Raw genomic sequence first — 22,400 nt, 5'->3', positions numbered from 1 at the left:
TATTTATAAATAAATGATCCTTTTACATGAATTATAAGACATCATAACTTATCTGAATCAAATACAAAAACATTCAAAGACTAACAAAGATAAATGAAAAATTAAAATATTTTATAACTTATATCATTAGTACAATAATAAGCAAACAAAGGAAATTAGTCTCAAAATCAATAAAACAATTCTACAATGTTGATTCGATAAAACTTTTATCTCAATGTTGATTTAAAAGATGAATTTTATCTAAGGCATTTATTACACATCAATAACTGTAATATTTATTACTCTAAGATAGTACCCGTGTTTATTTGCACATCAATTTAAAACATTTATTACAAAACATGTTTGAATTAAATATTACCATCTTGAAAAATATTTATCATTAACTTCATTTTCCAAATCCAATTGTATCATTTCTTTTATAACATTAGCAAGCTTCAAGTGATCTAAATCTCTAAAAAGAAACAGATAACTGGATTTCAATATTGATTTAGGATAGTACCCATGTTACATACGGTGGAACATATTTAAAAACATAATATACATGTATGTAACATAATATAAATTTAATAAAATGCAAATGTTGTACTTATAAATAAATGATACTTTTACATGAATTATAAGATATTATAACTTATTTGAATTAAATACAAAAACATACAAAGACTAACAAAGATTATCTAAGACATTTATTTCATATCAATAACTGTAATATTTATTACTCTAAGATAGTATCCGTGTTTATTTGCACATCAATTTAAACATTTATTACAAGCCATGTTTGAATTAAATATTACAATCTTGAAAAATTTATAGTTAGTAACCTACCATCTTGAAAAAAAATTAACAAACCATGTTTGAATTAAAAGGTCTAACTTTTAATTTTAAAATGTCATATTTTGACTTCAAAATGTCAACATAATATATATGCATTTTTTTAAAATTCAAAATTTGTCCATTGTCTTTTCTTTTCTTTGAAGCAAAGTTAATACAATTTATACAAATTAATTATTTGATTTCGGTCAAAACATAATTAATTTTTAATTTATTATTATTGATAAATACAAAATTATATGTATAAACATGCATAAATTATATGTATAACCCGTCTAATTATTTGTCTTTAATTCTTTTGAATATTTACTTATTTCCTTATTTACTTAACATTAACTTATTAACTTTAATCTGTGAAGTAACAATATTCCATTTTAAACTTTGACAATTAATTTATTGTTAATATAAAAACAATTACCTTATTTACTTTAATATTAACTTCAATGTAAGGCCCCGAACCCGGTGACCCTACTTTAGCGTCGGATTTACTCATAAACACAGTTCTTCAAATCAGAGTTTATTAAAACTTTTCGCGGAATATAAAACATCAATCATTTGTTACAAAACATTAAATCTTTTCTTTGATACCATAACACAAAACTTTATATTTAAAACATCTTTACTTCTTTCTTCAGGTGCCAGCCGTTCAATCCATGCCGTGTGTCATCCTCATGCTAACTCTATAATCAGCTCACCTGCGTGCATACTAAAAGTCAGCTACGCTGAGTGAGTTCTAGTTAATCAAGCAACTTATCATACAACCACTTCATACAATATATACGTATCCGAAGACACATAGTCCACTGTCTAACATGCCACTGTTTAACCACTTAATTACCCCTATAGCTTAGCCTCTTAATTACCCCTACAGCTTAGCCACTTATGCCACTATATGCCACTTGATGCCACCTTAATAACGAAGTCACGTATAGGCTTACCCTACCACGTACTATCGTCATGCCACTAACATTCTTACTAGACTCTGCCACTTCTATCACACTCTACCACTACTTGTCAACAACACTCTTTATACCAATACAATATTTACATAATAAGCAAGTCGCATCATAGAATACATACACACTAACAACCACTTGACAATCACTCTCCTTGACGATACGTGCAATATCCGAAGACCGTTCACGTACCGACAAGCATTACATAATAGTTACTTGTATAACATCTATACACTTACCACTTAAGGTAAGTGTATTCACACTTTCGCACCTAACTTGCTTAACTTACCACTTAGCCTCTTATTTACACCTACCACCTTGCCACTTTGCCACTTTAATAACGTATAACGTTATGCCACTTTGCCACTTAATAACGTAAAGCGTTATGCCACTTTGCCACTTTAATAACGTAAAACGTTATGCCACTTTGCCACTTTAATAACGTAGAACGTTATGCCACTTTGCCACTTTAATAACGAAGGCACGTATAGGCTTACCCTACCACGTACTATCGTTATGCCACTAACACTCTTACTAGACTCTTGCCACTTTTAACACACTCTACCTCTACCTGCCTATATCACACTTCATATCAGTTCGGTATTTACGTAATAACCAGTCACATCATAACATTCGTACACACTATCAACCACTTGGAATTTACTATCCTCGATATATAATATTAGTACCTTTATTTTTAACCTGACAGTACGCGCAATATCCGAAGATCGTTCGCGTACCGACAAGCAATCATTCATATCCATCACATATATCACATATGGCATACACTTATCACTTAGGATAAATGTATTAACAACACATCGAGTATGCACACAGCCCCGAAAACATAACAAGGAATGGGGCTAGAAACTCACCTGAACACGGTTACGTTCACCGTTAATCGTAATCCCTTTCTTCAGTTGTGCACGGCTGACTGTATAACAAGTACACGTATCAAACAACTATCACTACTCATATCATCTTTCCAGTCTTGACTACTACCCACAACGAACGGGGGTCCGGGGGCAGCGCCCCTGGCAGCGGGGTCTAGGGGCGGCAGCCCCTAGCAGGGTCCAAGGGGTAGAGCCCCTGGCTGGGGTCGAGCTGCCAGGTCAGCTTGGAAAAATTTTATTTCCATTAACTGTCTTAACACATTTTTCATTAGATTTTTAATTTATTTTCTAATCGAACTTGACTTTAGGCGAAGTTAACCCTCAGGCGAACTTGGCTTTAGGCGAAGTTAAACCTTAGGCGAACTTAGCTTTACAGCGAAGTTGTCATCAGGCGAACTTGGCTACAGATAGGTTGCGTAGTTGAGATCAGTTGTCATGATGTGTTCTTAACTTATAAGTTAATTTTGCCTATTGTTAACTTTCTAAGACAATAACCTCAGTGGCCACCTGAATCTGGTTATAATATTTGTCTTGTAATATACACTTATCATTAAGGCAAACACATATCCATTATGCACTACGACCTTTTTGTTCTCCACTAAGTCGTGTGTTTGCAATGTTAGATAGGATTACTATAATCCTCATTGCTAAACCTTCCAAGTTCAAATGCAAGACACCTCCACATTTAAGTTCTATTGGATAACATAATGGGGTAAAGAAAGGTTCTTCCTTTCTACACAAGGTTGATAAATCATATCAATTATCATTTCTACACACTTTTAAATAGTAGTTTCTTAAGTGACTTTCCCCCACATTTCTTGCATTTTGATATAATATGTTTAACTTTACTTATGCAGACAACTTGTCACTCAGGATTTGAACAAGACCATGTCTTTGTATCAATGAGCTCATCATTGCTTACTAATAAAGTAACACTTGTCAAAAGTTTATTATCAAACATCACTAACTTAAAAGGATTCGAAATCACTCTCCAAGGCAACCCTAGAAAGTTGAGGTCTTCTCAAGATCCTCATAAGTTACATTGTTACCTTATATTGAATGAAAATTTCTTTAAATTTGTCTATACACAATTCTTGTGTTGTTGATGCTTCAAATTTCCGTGTTAATTAGTCTTCATAAAGCACCATAATTAACAAGTATTAGTCTAGCATGCTTTAGACTACAATACTTTAGCATATGAACAGAAGATGCGTCATTCTGATCTTTCACAGCCATTACAATATCACTTTGAAACACTCAACCATTTGTTTAGACATAATTATGAGACTTATTCACAATCCCCAAACCTTAATATTCAGGAAAGTCTCACAAGTTATTGTATATAGAACATAAATAATTTTTTCATTCATTTAAGGAACATAACTCTTTTGCCTTTGATCTTCAAGGCTTCACCATTGACTTATAAGTCTTAATCCGAATCATTTTGATGAATACATTTATTACCAACAAGATGAACACTACTCGTCTACAATCAATATTATGTTGAGATAAAGTCAACTATATTGACACTCAGACTCTTGGAATTCGCACTAGCATAAAGTGATTTATACATTTCGTTGTTGTCTCTTGAAACTATTTATTGAGATATTATCTCAAAATAAAAGACAAACTTTCACATAGTTCAAATATGGATGGGAGTAAAAACATTTATCTATTCACCACTATTGTAAGCATATTATAATAAATCTATTAAGATTCAATTACAATAATAACATGATAGATCTCTTATAATTCACGCTCGGTGAATTTTGAAAGATGAATATCCAATGATATAAATATCTCATTAACGATATTACGTTACAATTCACTTTTAGTGGATCTCCAAAGAGTTAAATACACCATCAACATACATTAATTCATATGTTATAATTCATACTTATTGAATTTCCAAGAAGTTTAATTTCTTGTTAATATATATTAGTTCATATGTTATAATTCACACTTAGCGAATTTCCAAGAAATAGTTTATATGTTCTAATTCACACTTAGCGAATTTTCAAAAAGTTTAATTTTTCATTAACATATATTAGTTCATATGTTATAATTCACACTTAGTGAATTTCAAGGATTTGAATATAATAATCTTGTGTATTTCATCTTAATACACCCACCACGTTATTTCATGACCCTCTCATGATGTGGTTATACATTTGATGTGTCGTCATAGACTTTAGTAAACGTAACAACTCACAGGTTGTTTCTTATGCAAAATTCTTTTTGAACTATCAATTTAAATTAACTATTTTTTTTTAATCCGAAAAAAAAATCCTATAAACTAATTTTACACGTCACAATAAATATTGTTGTATTTGGTTGTAAAACTGCATGTGTTATCCGAAGATATTGAACACAAAATAATAACACAACCGAAACTACAACATAAAGTGTAAAACACCTTTTAAATTCAATCAATGGATACACATATAACATTTAGACATCAAATAGTGTTATTAACTTCAACACTTTCATCATCCAATCGAAATCATCTCAATGATATCATTTTATGTATTAAGGTACTCCCTCAAATAGAAATCCATGCACACATATCCTCATATCCTCATTTCAGTTTTGAAACCATACTCTTAAACAATCATAATTTATCCAAAACAATAAGTTGTTAACTACATGCACTTTGTAAATTTTAACAAAACTTATGTTCATAAAAACACCAAGTTTTATTTTATCGTTTATTCTATAAAATAATTTGTTTCTTTCGAAACTGTTTAAAACCATCGGTTTTCACGAATAAAATCATATCTAACACGCACGTTAAACTATTAAAATGTTTAGACAAGCGTTGTTTATAGTTATAAAATAACTCTTTCTAACACACTTATTAGAAAAATTAAACATTGAGACAAAACATTTTAAACTATTTATATTTCTTTATTATAGTATGAAATATTTAGTCATAAAACCTTATTAGCCCAAGAGTCACTTAACTAATACATAGTTAAAGCTTTTATTAACACTTAGTTAATGTTTTCATTAACACTTAATTAAGTCTATGATAATTGGTGACTTAATGAGAGGAATTTTAATAAACACACATGAGAGTCTCATATGTACCATTTCACTATAATACAAATATGGAAACCTATGTTTATATTCACTAAAATGCACCCAATGGATGTTTCCATGCATTATTTTCTAACACACTCATTAGAAATAACCGATTATATAAACCATTACAAAACTTATTGGTTTATATAAAATAAACCAAATCTAATATGCTCATTAAGAAATATAAATGATTACAAAAATCATTATAAGGCTTATTAGTTTATATAAAATAAACCACTTCTCACAATCGGTTTAAAAAACGAGACGTTTTGACAAACGCTTTAAACCATAGTATTTATAAATTGTAAGAATTTCTAATACGCATGTTGCTTATATTATACATCCGGTCTAACATGCCCGTTCGAGAATTTAATGTTCACAAAGAACATAGGTTTACACCAATAACCCAGTCTAACACACAAGTTAGAAAAATAACGATTGTAAAACCATCTTCAATCGAATGATTGAATCATAAACCATTCATCTTATATCATGGTATAGGATTTAAGATTGTACCACATCTCTATAAATCCACCTCTTGTATCACGGTATAGGATTTAAGATTTTACCATATCTTTATAAATCCATACACAACAATTTGTACTACATACATACTTTCAAAACAAATATACAAGATTGTCGCAACAATCACAATATAATTTTAATATTTTCCGTGAACCCAATATCCTTAGTAAAAAAAAAGGTTTAAGATTGTCTTAACAATCTCACGAAAATCTGTTTTAAGATTGTAGGAAAATGGGACACTTTTATATTAAAATTAATATTAATAATAACGATACTCTCGTTATTAACATGAAAATAAGTAGTACATGTACCGTAATACAAACTAAAACAAATAATGAAAGAATATAACAATTATGTTAAATGATTCCAACCAAGCTTCTTCAAATGATAAAGTCTTCATTAGTTTTATTTAGCAACATTTTCTTGTAATCTTCTTAACAAGAACTTAGTTTCAACTTTTACCAAAACAAGGTCTTCTAGTCGGCTCTTGCTGCAACAATGAACAAACTAAATTTGACGGTTGAGGCTGAGGCACGCGTTTAACACGCTTCCCTTAAAACAGATTTCGCGCCTCTACATAAGACAACGCGTCTGTCTCCCAGGGTACAACAGCCTAAGCAGTTGGTACTGCCGGAGATGTCCATGGCCCGAGGCTACATCGGGTAAATTGTAGTGTTAGAACTTGTGAAAAAAATAGAATAAAAAAGCTAGATAAATTAATTAGAGAAACTCATCTCTATATATTCCCAACATATGGATCTTCAAGACTTTCTTCTTCACCAAGAACTCTTCATGTATGCATACATCTCCTTGTATTTTCAAACTAATACTTTTTCTAATCTTCTCTAAAATGAGGCACATAGCCTATATGTATAAGAGCTATGGATGGTGAATAATCTCTCTTAATTATAAATTTAATTAGAGACATAAAGTAATAAAATCTAATCAAATTCATAAAGAGCTCTACTCAAAAGTTTTTCACCATATGAAGAATTTAATATCAATATAAATTCTAATAAATCATACAAGTAACATAAAGAATTTAATATTAATAATTCAATAAATTTCCATTCACATTATCCAATTTTCCAACAAATGTGTTCTTTTTTGCTATAGTTGTTGCCCTTATTCTAGCCTCTTATATTATTGTGAGTGTAAGCTGCTTGTTGATTAGATTGATGTGTGGTTTAAAACCAATTTTAGTGTTTTTTTTTTTAATATTGAAAGTTTTCAAGCCTGGTAACATTTTAATATTTCCAACTATTCAACATTTTATTCCATGAAAGCCACTCAACTATTGTAAAGGCCATCTGTATATATTTATGGTTTCGTTCATATCAAATCCAACAATAATAGGCTGGTGATGAATGTTAAGTAAAACATTATTGGAGACACACTAAAGTATACCACGAAATCACTCTTTATGAACGATTGATGGTTTATAAATAACTAACCTACGCCATCTATTGAATGGTTGAGTAGTTTAGCTTAATATTGTTTGCAGTTTTGGACCATTTTTACCATTTTCATTTGTTGTTCCTATTTATGTGGTGCAAGTACATATGAATATAACCCTATGTAAATTTGTAGAATATATATATATATATATAGGGCACAAAACATGTAAATTTTCAAAGCAAACATCAGCACATGTTTAAATAGCAATAACATGAACAAAAGAAAAGATAAAGATTAAATTAGCCAAACTAGTTACCTGAAAGTGTGAACTGCTCAAGCAATGAGAAATCCAGCGAAACAAAGGCACTCCACATCTTTGAAACTTGGGAGGATGAGTTGCTTCTAGAATTTTCTCAAGTTCAATCAAGAACAAAACCTCCTTTGATTAAAGATCCATCCGACTTGAAGACGTTAACTTTAGTTTTCCTCAATTGTTGCATAGTTGGAGTTTGTTAATTGCCAATTTGTAACATGGATACCGGGATATTTATGTAAATTGTTCATCCATCTTTTGTAATCCTCCCTTGTGTTTAATGTTCATCTATTTAGATATAGCTCTAGCCTTGTTTGATGTTTAGGGGTTTTGTCTACTTGTGGGTGTATTGTTAAGTTATTTGTGACAGTGTCTTTGATAAACTATTTTTATAATTTATTTTGATTGGTTATAATGAAACTTTGTTTTAAGATGTATTTTGGTTGGTTATAATGTGAGTTTGGTCATTCAGTTTAGTTATTAAAAGCTATAACTAAACAAATATATTTCATTAGTTTAAAGGGATAAAATAGTTATTCTATATGATCATTCAGAGATCCAACCAAACACACTTACTGGCTTAGACTCTCTTAATCATTCAGACATCTTACGGATTCAGTAGTTGCCAAGGGTTTTGTCTACTTGTGGGTGTATTGTTAAGTTATTTGTGACAATGTCTTTGATAAACTATTTTTATAATTTATTTTGATTGGTTATAATGAAACTTTGTTTTAAGATGTATTTTGGTTGGTTATAATGTGAGTTTGGTCATTCAGTTTAGTTATTAAAAGCTCTAACTAAACAGATATATTTCATTAGTTTAAAGGGATAAAATAGTTATTCTATATGATCATTCAGAAATCCAACCAAACACACTTACTGACTTAGACTCTCTTAATCATTCAGACCTCTTACGGATTCAGTAGTTGCCAAACGTCCCTAAGTTTGTGTTAAGAAAAAAAAAATTAATTTGGAAAGATATAAATTTAAAGTAACGAACGTTGTATAATTAAAAACCCTGTAAATAAATTGTACTATCTGAAAAGGGCAAAATGGATGAATTGATTGCCTCCACCTGGACCACCACACCCTGTATTGTATTGTGTTTTCATACATGACGAACGTCTTTATAATTATTCTAGTCTTCTCCTTAAAAGCAACATCACTCATTTTCACTTCCTACCGGATATAAAAGTTCCGTCTTACATCCTCAAACCAAGGTCTTTCTTTCTTAACCACAAGTCTTTGTTGCTGGGATATAAAAGTTAGTTATTTTCTTTTTAATTGTTTATGGATCAGATAACCCATTGTCTGTTGAATCTTGTTGTGATATTTTAGGAGTGGAAAATGGGTCGTTTTTCGTCCATGTTTGACGGGCTAGCGAGGACGTTTTCGACTTCGAAAAGAGGGACAAGTTCTGGTGAATGTGGTGGAAAAGAAGCAGCAAAAGCCATGGCAAAAGATGCAAAAAAGAATGAGATGATTTTAAGATCATCTGGTACGGTCAGTGTGAACGGATCAAATAATCTTGCTTCTGTTTGCTCGAAAAAAGGCGAAAAAGGAGTGAATCAAGATCGTTGCATTGTGTGGGAGGTATAAAGATTATACTTTTGGCATCAATTTCTACTTGTTTTCATATACGTTTTTATCACCGGACCAGTTATCATACCAGCCGTCTTTTTTTTCTTCTTTCTTGAACGACCAACAAGGCCCGGACGCCTGGGTACATCTATTGGCAAAAGGCCACGCTCACCCGCGATTGCTAACGATGACTTGGCCTGTCACGAATTCCAAGGGAAATCCACCGCCCAAAAGCCCATTATAGTAAAACCCATGGCTTACACACAACATTTTGTCACGAATAAGATTAGAATTTGCAACCTTCATCTGCTAAAACTTTGATATCATACTAGTTTTATAAGTAGGATAGCATTATAATTTATAAATAACATTTCTTAACCGGACGTCTGGACCAATTATTAAAGGAGTCATTTTACTTAGTATATCGGTCACACTAGTTTCATAGATCCGTATTATGTCATAAATAATATATATATATATATGAAAAAAATAGTAGGGCGTTAATATAATATATAGCCTTAAAGCTAAATATGTGAATTAGTACATGAAAGTATGAAACAAGAAAAGAAAATCCACCGAGCCGGTTCAAGTGCAAGTGGTTGAAATAAACTCCATTTGACGGATTATATAGAGCTGTTCCGGTCCAGTACGTTCTAAAAACAATACTTTATTGCCATGAAATTTGGTTCATTAAAATGACATTTTATATGTCCAATTTTCGGGCCTTAGGAATTCGGGTGCCAACACGACATGATGTTCTGTGGCGTCTTCGATGGTCACGGTCCATGGGGCCATTATATCGCAAAGAGAGTTTGCAACTTGATGCCATCATCATTGCTTTGCAACTGGCAAGAAATGCTGATCCAATGTTCACTTGATCAAGCTGACAAAGAGCTTGATAGGTTCAATCTGTGGCGTGATTCTTTCATAAAGACTTGTGCTGAAATAGATCATGATCTAGAGAAATGCCACAAAATCGACTCGGTTTATAGTGGAACCACTGCCATAACAGCTGTTAGACAGGTAATTTTAGATCTTAGGAACTTTTAATGAATTTTAAAATTTGTGTTTATATTGTAATATTTCTATCTTGTTTAGGGTGATCATCTTGTGGTAGCGAATGTTGGTGATTCTCGAGCCATTCTAGCTACGGTGACTGACGATGGATGTTTGGTACCCGTTCAGCTTACGGTTGATTTTAAGCCGAATCTACCTCGTGAGTGGTTCTCTAATAATATGTTTTAGACATGTTTGGGTACTGAAGGGTTAAAGCGGGCTGCGTAACAATTTGTTTCCTTTTGTCAACCGCTTTTAATCGCAATATTCAGCAACTTGTTAAGGCAACTTTAAGGGTTTGCAAATATCTGATTTAATAAAACAAGTTTACATTAAAAACATATTTTGATCCATTTCTGTATTCTCACTTTCATTTTGAAGTAAATGACATTTACCAAGCCATTTTATGTACAGAGGAGACTGAACGGATAGTCGAGTGCAGTGGTCGTGTTTTCTGCTTAGATGACGAGCCAGGTGTGCACCGGGTATGGCTACCAAACGAGGACTTGCCTGGCCTGGCCATGTCACGAGCCTTTGGCGATTATTGTCTAAAAAGATTCGGTCTAATTTCGGTTCCTCAAGTTGTACATAGAAATATAACCACTAGAGACCAATTTATGATTCTTGCTTCAGATGGGGTATGCAGCTTAGTATTGCACAAACCGTTTCAAGTAAATAATTTGCTTTATTTGTATCTGATCAGTTAGTATTAGTGTAGGTATGGGATGTTATCTCAAATGAAGAAGCAGTGGAGATAGTGTCATCAGTTGTGGACAAGGCAAAATCGGCTAAACGGTTAGTGGATTGTGCTATTCGAGCATGGAAACGCAAGAGAAGAGGGATCGCGACTGATGATATTTCAGCCATTTGTGTCTTCTTTTATAATGATAGTAATACTCAAATTCACCATGTTACTACTCCAGAATAAGAGTTTAACAAAATCTTTAAACAAATTGGTCCCAATGTTTGAATTCAACTTTCACTAGCTTCTGCATTCAACCTAGTGAAATGTGTTTTACATGGTCCCATAGGTTAACAAAGTATTTGATGGATTCTAATGACGCTTCTTAGTGTTGTAAAAAAAAGATAAAAAAAATGGGGTTTTAAGGTTATTTACACCTTTTTACAGTACACAGAATTATCATATACGTGTTTGTTGTACAAGTATTACAACTCCCAGTTTCTACACATGCAATGGACCTTAGCCAGGGAAGCCATATAATCATCAGACCTGCAACATAAGAACAATGATAACAGATCAAGATAAACAACCGTTTTTACGTTTTTAGCAAAAGCTAAGAATCTTTTTGACTAGGGTGTAGACGAGTCGACCGCTTGTGAGCTGTACCTTATACCGGCTTCTTAAAAGCTCAACTCGAGCTGACTTAAAACAAGCTCAAGCCTAACTTAGACCTCATAGACGAGCGCACACCTAACTTAGAGATAAGTTAATAAACGCGTTTGAGCCTGATCTTCACAATTCACATACCAAACATGACTGGACTAGCGAGCTTAAACAAGCTTATTGTTTAAATAAATGATAAATCTATAGTTTTTAATTTATTAAAAGATTTGTACAATTACGAAATAACAAGTCAACAACAATAATAATAACTATTATTATCATATACATAATTATGATAAACATAAATCTAAGATACATATTACGTTATATATATTAAACTACAACTATAAATATACATAAAAGTATATATGGATTAATGCATATAATTTAAATAATTAGCTACAATCAAACGAGTTAAGCCGGGGCTTGAATAATTACTCATGAGCTCGGCTTGGGCATTAGAAATTGAGTTTAAAACGAACCAAGCTCAGGTCGACTTGTTTACACCCAATATACAACAAGACCATTGATGATACCTTTGTCCGTAAGGGGAATTACATGAAGCAACAATATGAACTTTCGCCTTGTCAGCTTCATTCTGCACTTAACAGGATCACACCACATATATTATTAACAACAAATGTTATCAAACACACGGAAACAAAAAATCGCAACTATTCCAAACTACGGACCTGAGATTCATAATAAAGGCCCGCATACAACGAAGCATAAAAATACTCACTTTCTCGACCCTTAGAAAACGCATCAACAAGCTGTTCATAAGAAACCGACTATCATAAACAACGCCGTAATATTTCAACGAAACTGCATAAACCATATAAAAATGTACCTTTTCGGGGTCACCGCCATCTTTGAACATGTTATAAGCTTGTCTCATAACAGGTCTAGGATCTCCACCAACCTGCAAAGTGAATAATAGACTAAGAAAATGGTGAAACTTTTCTTAAAGGAAATATATAATGTATAGACCTCAAGAAATTGTTTTCGGGCTTCTGCTGCTCCGTACAGTTGAGCTTCACATAGAAAACACCAAATTGATTCCTCGGTGTCGTTTGGATTTTGTGCCACATCTCTGCCCCTTGTTCAAACCTACAAAGATTGGTGGTAGTTATTAACTAAAAGATGAAACAATTATATTTAGTTATGTGCATAAAAAGTTTGATTCAAATGCAAATGGGATTTCCGTGTGAAGTGTGCGAACCAAAAATAAAAAATAAAAAGTGTGGTGGCGGAGTCCAGAGGAATTGCACTATAATATAAATTAGTCTAGTTATACAAACAATGAAGCTAGAGTAATTTGTTAACAAAGCAAGAAGATTGAAAAAAACCATTTTTATCAATTTTAATACAGATATACAATCTAAGTATTTTGTAGATAACTTTAAAAAAACCAGTTCAAGCGAACCATTATTCATGTTTTGTTTTGTTTAGTAAATTTTCAAACTATATTTCGCAACGTACTATCTATGGGTCCAGTGACCCATTACATAAATAGCCTATTTAGTATATTATCACCGAAGATTAGATTGAATGTATAAAAACTTACTTTACGAACTTCAATTTTCCTTTTAGTCCAGTCAGAAAATTTGTCTTCTTTTTGAGCAAATGTTAGCCGAAGCCCGAAGACGTACGGTCTAGTAAACATGACTTTGACCTATATTGTCACACTCCAATCTACGGCGGAAATGCTGAGGCGCGAACTGATTGTCACAACTCTTAAGATTACTATCATGCACAATATAAGTTTCAATATCTATTTAATAATTTCAAATAAAACAAATATTTATTACAATATCCCAAAAACAAATAAGACATCAAACAATTATAAAAATCTTATTTAATATTGTCTCAATTAATTTCTTCCAGCATAAATTTTTAAGTGATCTTCTAACTTCAATTACTTCACATCAAACGATAACCTGTATATGCGTTGAAAATAATATAGTTTGTCAACACAAGTTTGAGTGAGTAACACACCAGTTTAAATGTACATATAGTATAGTATAAAAATAAATAGTGCAACAAGTCATATGAGAATAACAAATTAACCAAATGAGCAAATATAACTGAGATTTCAAGAAGCACAAAGCTATAACGACTGGCGTATGATCATACTAGACTGAGATTATGTTGAATATATCCGAATGCGGAAACATAGAAAGCAAATAAGCACATAAACAAGTAAGGTATAAGTTGTTAACACATAAGACAAAGTTGCAGTTTTGTGTATAAGTATATATGAAAAAGTACAATTTACGCATATGTCCCCAAAACAGTATGAAAACGAGTAAAAAGAGTGGAATGTGGTACTCACCTCAATAGACGAACAATAGTGAATAGATAACAATAAAAATGACGAAAGCGGCTCATGCACGTTGACGATAAGGCCTAATAAGGAAAAAGAATACGAAGATACGCTAAGTTAATGAACTAGATCGGATAAGCGAGTTCAATATTTATTATTAAGTCACTATTAAACCCTTTTATTTTATTTAAAGATTTTATATGAAAAATAATTAGTTTTGTTAAATTACATAAAAGGTATATTATAATACTTTATTATATAAAAATATTGTATAAGTAAAACACATCGTTAAAAATATTATCCGTTTAAAAGTATACTATAATATATACTATATAAAAATATTATAGTAATAAAATACATATTTAAGAATTATAAGTTTGTTAATATATATTAAACCAAAAATATTAGTTTACGTGATACTATACACATATATACATATATGCTTATATATACGTATATACACGGGCGAAAGATACACAAAAATACACGTTCTACAGCCGGTTTTTAAGGAAATAATTTTATTTAATGATTATTGTTGTTATTATACTTAATAAATGATTTTTGAAAAATAAATACCAAAAATATAAACAAGAACGGGATGGCAGAGATTCGAACTCGCGACCTGCCATTCCGTAACCAAAGGTATTAACCAACTGGGCTGACCAGTAAATGCATTCATAAACGATTTCTCTTAAATATAAACAACAGCAGATCCAACATTTTTGAATATAAACCCTAACAAATCAAATTCTATCAATCCGTTAATGCTAATTAGTGTTTGAGTTAGGGTTTATGTTAAAATGTTAAACGTGATATACAAACATAGTTTAATTACCTCAGATAATGATCAGATGTGGGGTAATGCGATATAACTAGGCCGGCGGCGGTGAGATGATGAACGAACAAGTAGAGGATATTTATAATATAATTAATTAGGGGGTTATGGACGGCTAGGGTTAGATGATTGTACACACAAGTTTAATTGTGTTTATACGACTGTTTAGGTGCATAATGGCATAAGGTTAGGGTCGGCCAAGAAACAAGATGAACTGAGTAATAAAAGGCTGTTATAATCCAATTAAGGTTGGGGGAAAAGTAGGCGACGTCTAAAGGGTTGAATGTATAGGTTTAATTGTATCAAGACATTCCGTTTATAAGGAATTGAGATTAGGGTTCTTAGTCGGTTCGTTAAAGTCTTGGCCCATGATCTAGAATAATCCAAATCGCAATTAAACGAGAAATCAGAGTCTATTTCTTTTCATAATAGCAATACATAATAATCCGAATTCCTAATTAATTTCGTCGGTTGGCCGAATTAGGTAAGAAGAATCATAATATTGATCTAATTCCAACTATAGAACGACAATTGTGGCTCAAGAAGTCAAATGAATATACGGGTTACGGGTTTGGAACTTGAATATGAGTTGGGTAAATGAGTAAACGGGTTAAGACTTCAAAACAAAGTAAGGTATTTGTTTAATATCGAAAGATCCGAGTTGTTACAGTCTCCCCTACTTTAGGGAATTTCGTCCCGAAATTAAGAAATACTATAACAACACCATTAAATAAGAATACATGATTACAGAACTTTATATAGTTGAAATAACGCTCAAAATGAAAATTCCGATAAGGGCACTTATATATAGGATGTACCAGGGGCGTATCCACCATGTCCTTATCATCTCTACATTTGTACCGTTATCCCAACTACTTTCGATTCTATATTATGACACACAAGCTTACGCATCATGATTTCCATGCGAGGAGTTCGATAATTATGTTCCGGACCATAATTATTTAGATCGTCGGATGGTCCACATGGTTCGTCCCTTGTGTGGGTTACAAAACATTTAAAGAACGTGCTTTTAAGAGACAAGGGTTTAAATGAGTTTTTAATACTAGAAAATTACCAATGTATAAAACAATTTCAAAAGTTACAGTAGATTTTACTAAAGCGAGGATTTTTTTATTTTTATTTTTTTCAAGACGTCACAAAAGTATAGGCATTTAAAATTGAAGAAGAGTTAGCTTATAAATAGTTAAGGTTAATAAGGTAAAGAAATAACATAGAAGTAGGCTTCAATAAACAATCTATTTAAACAGAAAGGAAACTTTATTTATTAGATAGAAGGTAAACAGTTCAAATGGGAAATAATCCAAAGCCATAAAGAGGCGTTACAAAACGTAATTAGGAAAAGACAAGATATATTAAGATAGATAAAGAAAACTACAAAAGTATTCGGAGTCTTTGAGTAGCTTAATTGACGTGACTTGAAGCACCATGAGCAGTTGCATTCATAGGAATTGGAGCTGTCGAGGTAGATTGATTTGGGGTAGCTTGAATAACGTGAGCTTGAACAGTTTGCAAGAAGGTTGTTTGGTGGAAATATGCTCGGTAAACTTGAGCTTGTGGTTGTAGGATTTGATAGTGTTGGATTAAGTAAGGTTGACTTGGGTTGATAGGAGGAGTTTGAGGGACATGAGGTTGATGGGTTTGAGCTTGGTGAGCATGGGTCAGGTAGTAGGGTATAGTTGTAGATTGGGCTTGATGAGCTTGGGTAAGTTGAGGGCACACATTACGGAGATGATTTGGGTTTACACAATGGTAGAAAGCACGGGTATTAGGAACACCGGGTTGAGAAAGAGAGGTAGGTTGTTGTGGAACAGCTTGTGCAGTAGGCAGGACACGACATGTGTTAGCAAGAAGGCCGCAACGGTTACATTGGATGCATCGACGGCATAGGGATTTAACCGAGTGATGACGGTTACAAATGGAGCATAACGGAAAAGGACCGAGGTAAGGTTTCTTGTTTGAGGAAACTTGCGGTTGGGTAGGATTTGTTCCAGCAAGGTCGTTTCTTGTTGCGAGGATGAGTAGATGGTTTATAGTCACCAGCAGAGGAATTAGTGGGAAAAGTTGAATCGGTTGGATGGAGGTTCCAAATTTGGGTTACTATCCTAGGGATCGCAGCATCTATCTCTTTGGCGATACAGACAGCCATACGGTGGTTGTGAAATCAAGCGATTGATGTCGAGGATAACGTTGGTTTCTTAAATGAGACATTCTATAGGGACCAAAAATGAGGATTTATAAGATAAAGAATAAATTGAGGAATTATAAGAATAGTAAAATGTTTAACTATGTGGATAACTTATTATAACGTTGCCTTAAGAAGTAAGAGGAATTGCGTCATGAGGATTAAAAGTAAAAGTTTATAAGATGAGAGGGGGGGGGGGGGGTACATTGCGTAAATAGTTATTAGATGATGTAGTTAATAAGATTAATGTGTGATGACTACACGAGGAGTTAGGTCAGATTAAAAAAAATTTAGATTATTAAGTTTACAATAAACTAACGAAATAAATTGTGAATGTTGACCTCCCATGAACTTTCCATGGAAATTTGAATGACCCAACAAACTAACAAAAAAGAACTGAGTTGGACAGCCATGAGCGTTACATGGCAATTTGATTGTCCCAACTAATTAACGAATTAACAATGCAATGAATTTTGTCGGCCCAATGAGCGTTACACGTCGTTTTAGCCGACCAAACTAAATAACAAACTATCGAAATAAATATGGGTAGTTGGAGTATCTTGTGATTCACCACGTTTGATTACTTCAACAAAAATATGAAAACAAGTTAAGAAATGGATAGTAGGAGTGCCCATGGGTTCCATGGATTTTTCACCAAACGGGCGAAAGATACGCAAAAAATACACGTTCTATAGCCGGTTTTTAAGGAAATAATTTTATTTAATCATTATTGTTGTTATTATACTTAATAAATGATTTTAGAAAAATAAATACCAAAAATATAAGCAAGAACGGGATGGCAGAGATTCGAACCCGCGACCTACCATTCCATAACCAAAGGTATTAACCAACTGGGCTGACCAGTAAATGCATTCATAAACGATTTCTCTTAAATATAAACAACAACATATCCAACAGTTTTGAATATAAACCCTAACAAATCAAATTCGATCAATCCGTTAATGCTAATTAGTTTTTGAGTTGGGGTTTATGTTAACAGGTTAAACGCGATATACAAACATAGTTTAATTGCCTTAGATAATGATCAGACGTGGGGTAATGCGATATAACTAGGCCGGTGGCGGTGAGATGATGAACGAACAAGTAGAGGATGTTTATAATATAATTAATTAGGGGGTTATGGACGGCTAGGGTTAGATGATTGTACATAGAAGTTTAATTATGTTTATATGACTGTTTAGGTGCATAATGACATAAGGTTAGGTCGGCCTAGAAACAAGATGAACTGAGTAATAAAAGGCTTTTATAATCCAATTAAGGTTGGGGGAAAAGTAGGCGACGACTATGTGGTTCAAGAAGAATCATAATTAACTTCGTCAGAGTCGGTTTCTTTTCATAATAGCAATACATATCGAATATAATCTAAATTCCTAATTAACTTCGTCGGTTGGCCGAATTAGGTAAGAAGAATCATAATATTGATCTAATTCCAACTATAGAACGGCAATTGTGGTTCAAGAAATCAAATGAATATACGGGTTACGGGTTTGGAAGTTGAATATGAGTTGGGTAAATGGGTAAACGGGTTAAGAGTTCATAGTTGAAGTTAGTTGGGTAATTAGGTGCATATATTGTTGACCAAGGTGGCAACATACCAATATACCTGAACCGAGGCTCGAACATGGCGATCTAATAATCTAGATGAAGTTGCAAATCATCATAACCGGGCTCATTGTGATTGTAGTTCCACAAGCTTCAAGCGACCTATATGAATCCTATAAAAACTATGCCATGTCTTTCTCGCGTGGAACCGTCATAGGGATCCAATACCCATTCTCACAACACGATGATTCCAGAAACAGTGGGTATCTCGGGTTCTAGCTTGGCTGTAACGGCAAGAACTCGCCTACTAAGCAAGCATATATATCATGATGATGAGATGGTGTTGATACTTGTGAATTAATACTAAACCAAAATAAATACTTTCAACAGATATACCCAGGTTCACGTCTAAGATTGAGTTCAACTTGTATAACATAAAGGAGCTTGAGCTTGAGTCGTTTAAAGATATATTTCTAAAGCTTAAGTTCAATTCATGTGTATTTTACAGGCTTGAACTCAGCTTGTGATTCATTCTTTTATTATTTATTGATTAGTTAAGTATTTATTCATCTAAATTTACAAAACTTATTGTTCATATTTATAATTACTGTGTTAATAAACAAAACAATATTGAATACAGAATAAAATTATTATATGAAGTGCAAGTTGCTAATAATTGTTGATTAAAACCTACAAAAATAATTATTATTTAACTTCGGTTCGGTTTTTATCAAGCCAACAAACTTTTGAGCTCACCTTCAACAATAACTTGCTGCAACACTCTCTTTGTCATAGCATATTTCGTCCTATTATTTTTAAGAACCAATTAAGTAAATCCATATCGGCATTATACAATTAAAAGTTAACAAACTAACTACACACAATAGAAATTAGTAGACCAATGTGTAAAGGATACAAACACCCACAAGATGCGTGGGAGTTCGTCTACCCAACCAGCTCCTTTCAACCCCAACCTTGACTTGATTCCGTCTAGGATGGCTCCTCCACCTGACCATTTCCTTGTGGATACGCTATAGATGTGTATACTTGTTTTCTGTGTAGCTCTGCAAGCCATTCTTGGAGGGCCTTGTCGGCAAACTGAGTGCCATTGTCACTGACTAACGTTTGTGGCAACCTAAATCGACATATGTTAATTCCCATATGAACTTTTTTATAGAGGTTGTGCTGATAGACGCCATGGCTTAGCTTCCACCCATTTCATGAAGTAATCTATCGCGACCACAAAAAAAATTCACCTTTCCAGGTGCTTCTGTGAAGGGTCCCATGATGTCGATGATCCATTTCTAGAGTGGCCATGCGGATGATATCATGAATAAATCATTTTTAGGGCTCATGGTGCTGGGAGCATGACGTTAGCATGGATCGCATTTCCGCAGCTCCTTCACCGCATCCATATGCATGCCATGCCAGTAATACCCGACATTGGCGATTTTAGCCATTACCATTCTTGGTCCTGCGTGGAATCCGCATATGCTTTCATGGATTTCTCGAATCACGTAATTGGCGTCTTCCGCATCAAACCAATTGAGTATAGGTCCCAGGAAAGATCTTCTATATAATATTCATTCTCAAAGTTGGTATTGTAGGGCCTTGTGCCTTATCTTTTGGGCTTCCGCTTTTGGCCAATGGAGAATTCCTTCTGCTAGGTATGCCTTAGTTGGGGTCATCTATGATTCATCCGGGGCTTGTGCGATGCACACTTGTTTTGGTGAAATTGATGGTTATGCTAAAGTTTCTACCCTCACTTCTTTTGCTAGGTGTTCAAAACTTGTAGCAGCCAATTTACTCAACACGCCCGCGGACTTGTTTTCACTTCGCTTAATGTGAATAACCTTGCAGGATGCAAAATTCTGGAATATTGTTTTGCTTGTTCCAAGTATGATGCCATGACTTCGTCTTTCACTTCACTATTCCCGTTGACTTGGCTGGCTATAAGCATTGAATATACTCGAGCTTCAACATGTCGCGCTCCAAATTTGTTGGCTATGCGCAACCCTGCCAAAAAGGCTTCGTACTCCGCTTCACTGTTGGTGCTTTTGAAGTCTAAGCGGATGGTATACGTGAACTCTTATTTACTTGGGCTTACTAATTTCAAACTTGCTCCTGATCCTTCATCATTGGATGCTCCATCAGTGAATAACATCCATTTCTCATTTTCTTCGGGAATTTTTGGTGGTTAATCTTCCGCCTTGCACTCTTCTTCTTTTCCTTCTGGCACTTCAACTATAAAATCTTCCAACACCTGACCTTTTATCGCTAGTCTAGGTTTGTGTTGCAGGGTGTGTTCTTCTAACTCGATTGTCCATTTTTCCAATCTTCCATAGCGTTCTGGCTGGTGGAGCATGCTATGGATTTTATAGTTGGTTAACAAGTTGATCCGGTGGCCATAGAAGTACCTACGAAGGTGTCTTTATGCATGCACCAGAGCTAAGACCAATTTTTCCATTGTGAAGTATCTTGTTTTGGCGTCTGTGAGAGTTATGCTAATATTATAGATTGATATTTGAACTTTTTCCGATCTACCAACAAGAATGCACCTATCGCTTTGTTCGATGTAGACATGTATAATGTTAGTTCTTCTCCTTTCTGCAGAGCTGTTAACGATCGAAACTCTATTAGGAATTTCTTGACTTCTTGGAAAGTTTGTTCTGCTTCTGGCGTCCATCGAAGTTGAGATTTTTTTAGGCAGTTTCTTAATGTTGCCATAAATGGGAATGACTTGGTGGCATGGTTTGCTAAGAACCTGTTTATGGCTACCAATCTTGCTTTTAACTTTTGCACTTCTTTTAGAGATATTGGGGGTGGTATGAGTGATATTGCTTGCACCTTCTCGGGGTTGGCTTTAAAACCATCTTTTATCACTATAACCCAAAGGAACTTACCTTCCTCCATTCTAAATGAGCATTTTCTTAGATTCAGCTTCATTATTATCTTCCATAGTTGTTGGAAAGTATCTACTGTGTCTCTGAGCATATGATCTTCTTCTACACTCTTGATGAACAAATAGTCCATATAGACTTCCAAATTGTTACCAATCTGCTCCCCAAACTGTTGATCCATTAGGCGTTGATATGTGGCCACCACGTTTTTCAGTCAAAATGGCATCATTTTATAGCAGAAATTGCCTTTGTTTGTGCAATATGCGGTTTTGTCTTGATCTTTTCCCACCATGTGATTCTAGTGGTATCCTTTGTATGCGTCCAGAAAACATTTGAAGCGATATGGTGCTAATGCACCTCTTTCAAGTCTATCTCGGGTAATAGATAGCAGCCTTTAGGGCATGTTTTGTTTAAGTCTTTTTAGTCGATGCACATTCGCCATGCCCCCTTGCTTTCTGGTATCATTAATGGGTTGCTACCCATGTTTGATATCGTATTTCCTGGATAATTCTTGCTTGTAGTTGTTCTTGCACTTGATTGTTCATTGCCTTCGTCTGTTCTGGGCCCATTTTCCGTCTCTTTTGGATGATC

At 33.7% G+C, this 22,400-nt stretch overlaps 2 protein-coding genes across 3 annotated transcripts; one reads left to right on the top strand and one right to left on the bottom strand.

Moving 5' to 3' along the window:
* Nucleotides 1-9,199: 9,199 nt before the first annotated feature.
* Nucleotides 9,200-11,691, top strand: LOC143539561 (putative protein phosphatase 2C 34). 2 transcript variants are annotated; one of them, XM_077032845.1, is made up of 6 exons: nucleotides 9,222-9,268; nucleotides 9,339-9,593; nucleotides 10,311-10,604; nucleotides 10,680-10,797; nucleotides 11,052-11,275; nucleotides 11,356-11,691. In XM_077032845.1, the coding sequence occupies exons 2-6, from the start codon at nucleotides 9,348-9,350 to the stop codon at nucleotides 11,563-11,565; spliced, it is 1,092 nt and encodes a 363-aa protein (XP_076888960.1). In that variant the 5' UTR covers nucleotides 9,222-9,268; nucleotides 9,339-9,347; the 3' UTR covers nucleotides 11,566-11,691. The 2 variants fall into 2 exon arrangements, with proteins under 2 accessions (XP_076888959.1, XP_076888960.1); XM_077032844.1 differs by having other exon boundaries at nucleotides 9,200-9,593.
* Nucleotides 11,692-11,714: 23 nt separating this feature from the next.
* On the bottom strand, nucleotides 11,715-21,990 carry LOC143539566 (uncharacterized). Its single transcript, XM_077032850.1, has 6 exons — nucleotides 21,674-21,990; nucleotides 12,973-13,081; nucleotides 12,833-12,904; nucleotides 12,675-12,755; nucleotides 12,519-12,580; nucleotides 11,715-11,868 (listed from the first exon to the last, which is right to left on the bottom strand). The coding sequence occupies exons 1-6, from the start codon at nucleotides 21,988-21,990 to the stop codon at nucleotides 11,805-11,807; spliced, it is 705 nt and encodes a 234-aa protein (XP_076888965.1). The 3' UTR covers nucleotides 11,715-11,804.
* Between the last annotated feature and the right edge of the window lie 410 nt (nucleotides 21,991-22,400).

This window comes from Bidens hawaiensis, unplaced genomic scaffold, assembly GCF_021521415.1.
Source record: "Bidens hawaiensis isolate Kalapana, Puna unplaced genomic scaffold, B.hawaiensis_p1.1 tig00011910_1, whole genome shotgun sequence".
Classification (NCBI taxonomy): Eukaryota; Viridiplantae; Streptophyta; class Magnoliopsida; order Asterales; family Asteraceae; genus Bidens; species Bidens hawaiensis.
This window is presented reverse-complemented; position numbering and strand designations above follow the sequence as displayed.

Coding starts and splice junctions, on each gene's coding strand:
- LOC143539561 (XM_077032844.1), top strand. CDS start 9,348: ATGGGTCGTTTTTCGTCCATGTTTGACGGGCTAGCGAGGACGTTTTCG. Junction 9,594..10,310: donor ATCGTTGCATTGTGTGGGAG/GTATAAAGATTA, acceptor TTCGGGCCTTAG/GAATTCGGGTGCCAACACGA. Junction 10,605..10,679: donor CCATAACAGCTGTTAGACAG/GTAATTTTAGAT, acceptor TATCTTGTTTAG/GGTGATCATCTTGTGGTAGC.
- LOC143539566 (XM_077032850.1), bottom strand. CDS start 21,990: ATGGATCAACAGTTTGGGGAGCAGATTGGTAACAATTTGGAAGTCTAT. Junction 12,756..12,832: donor ATGGCGGTGACCCCGAAAAG/GTACATTTTTAT, acceptor TCTTATGAACAG/CTTGTTGATGCGTTTTCTAA. Junction 12,581..12,674: donor GCCTTTATTATGAATCTCAG/GTCCGTAGTTTG, acceptor TGTTAAGTGCAG/AATGAAGCTGACAAGGCGAA.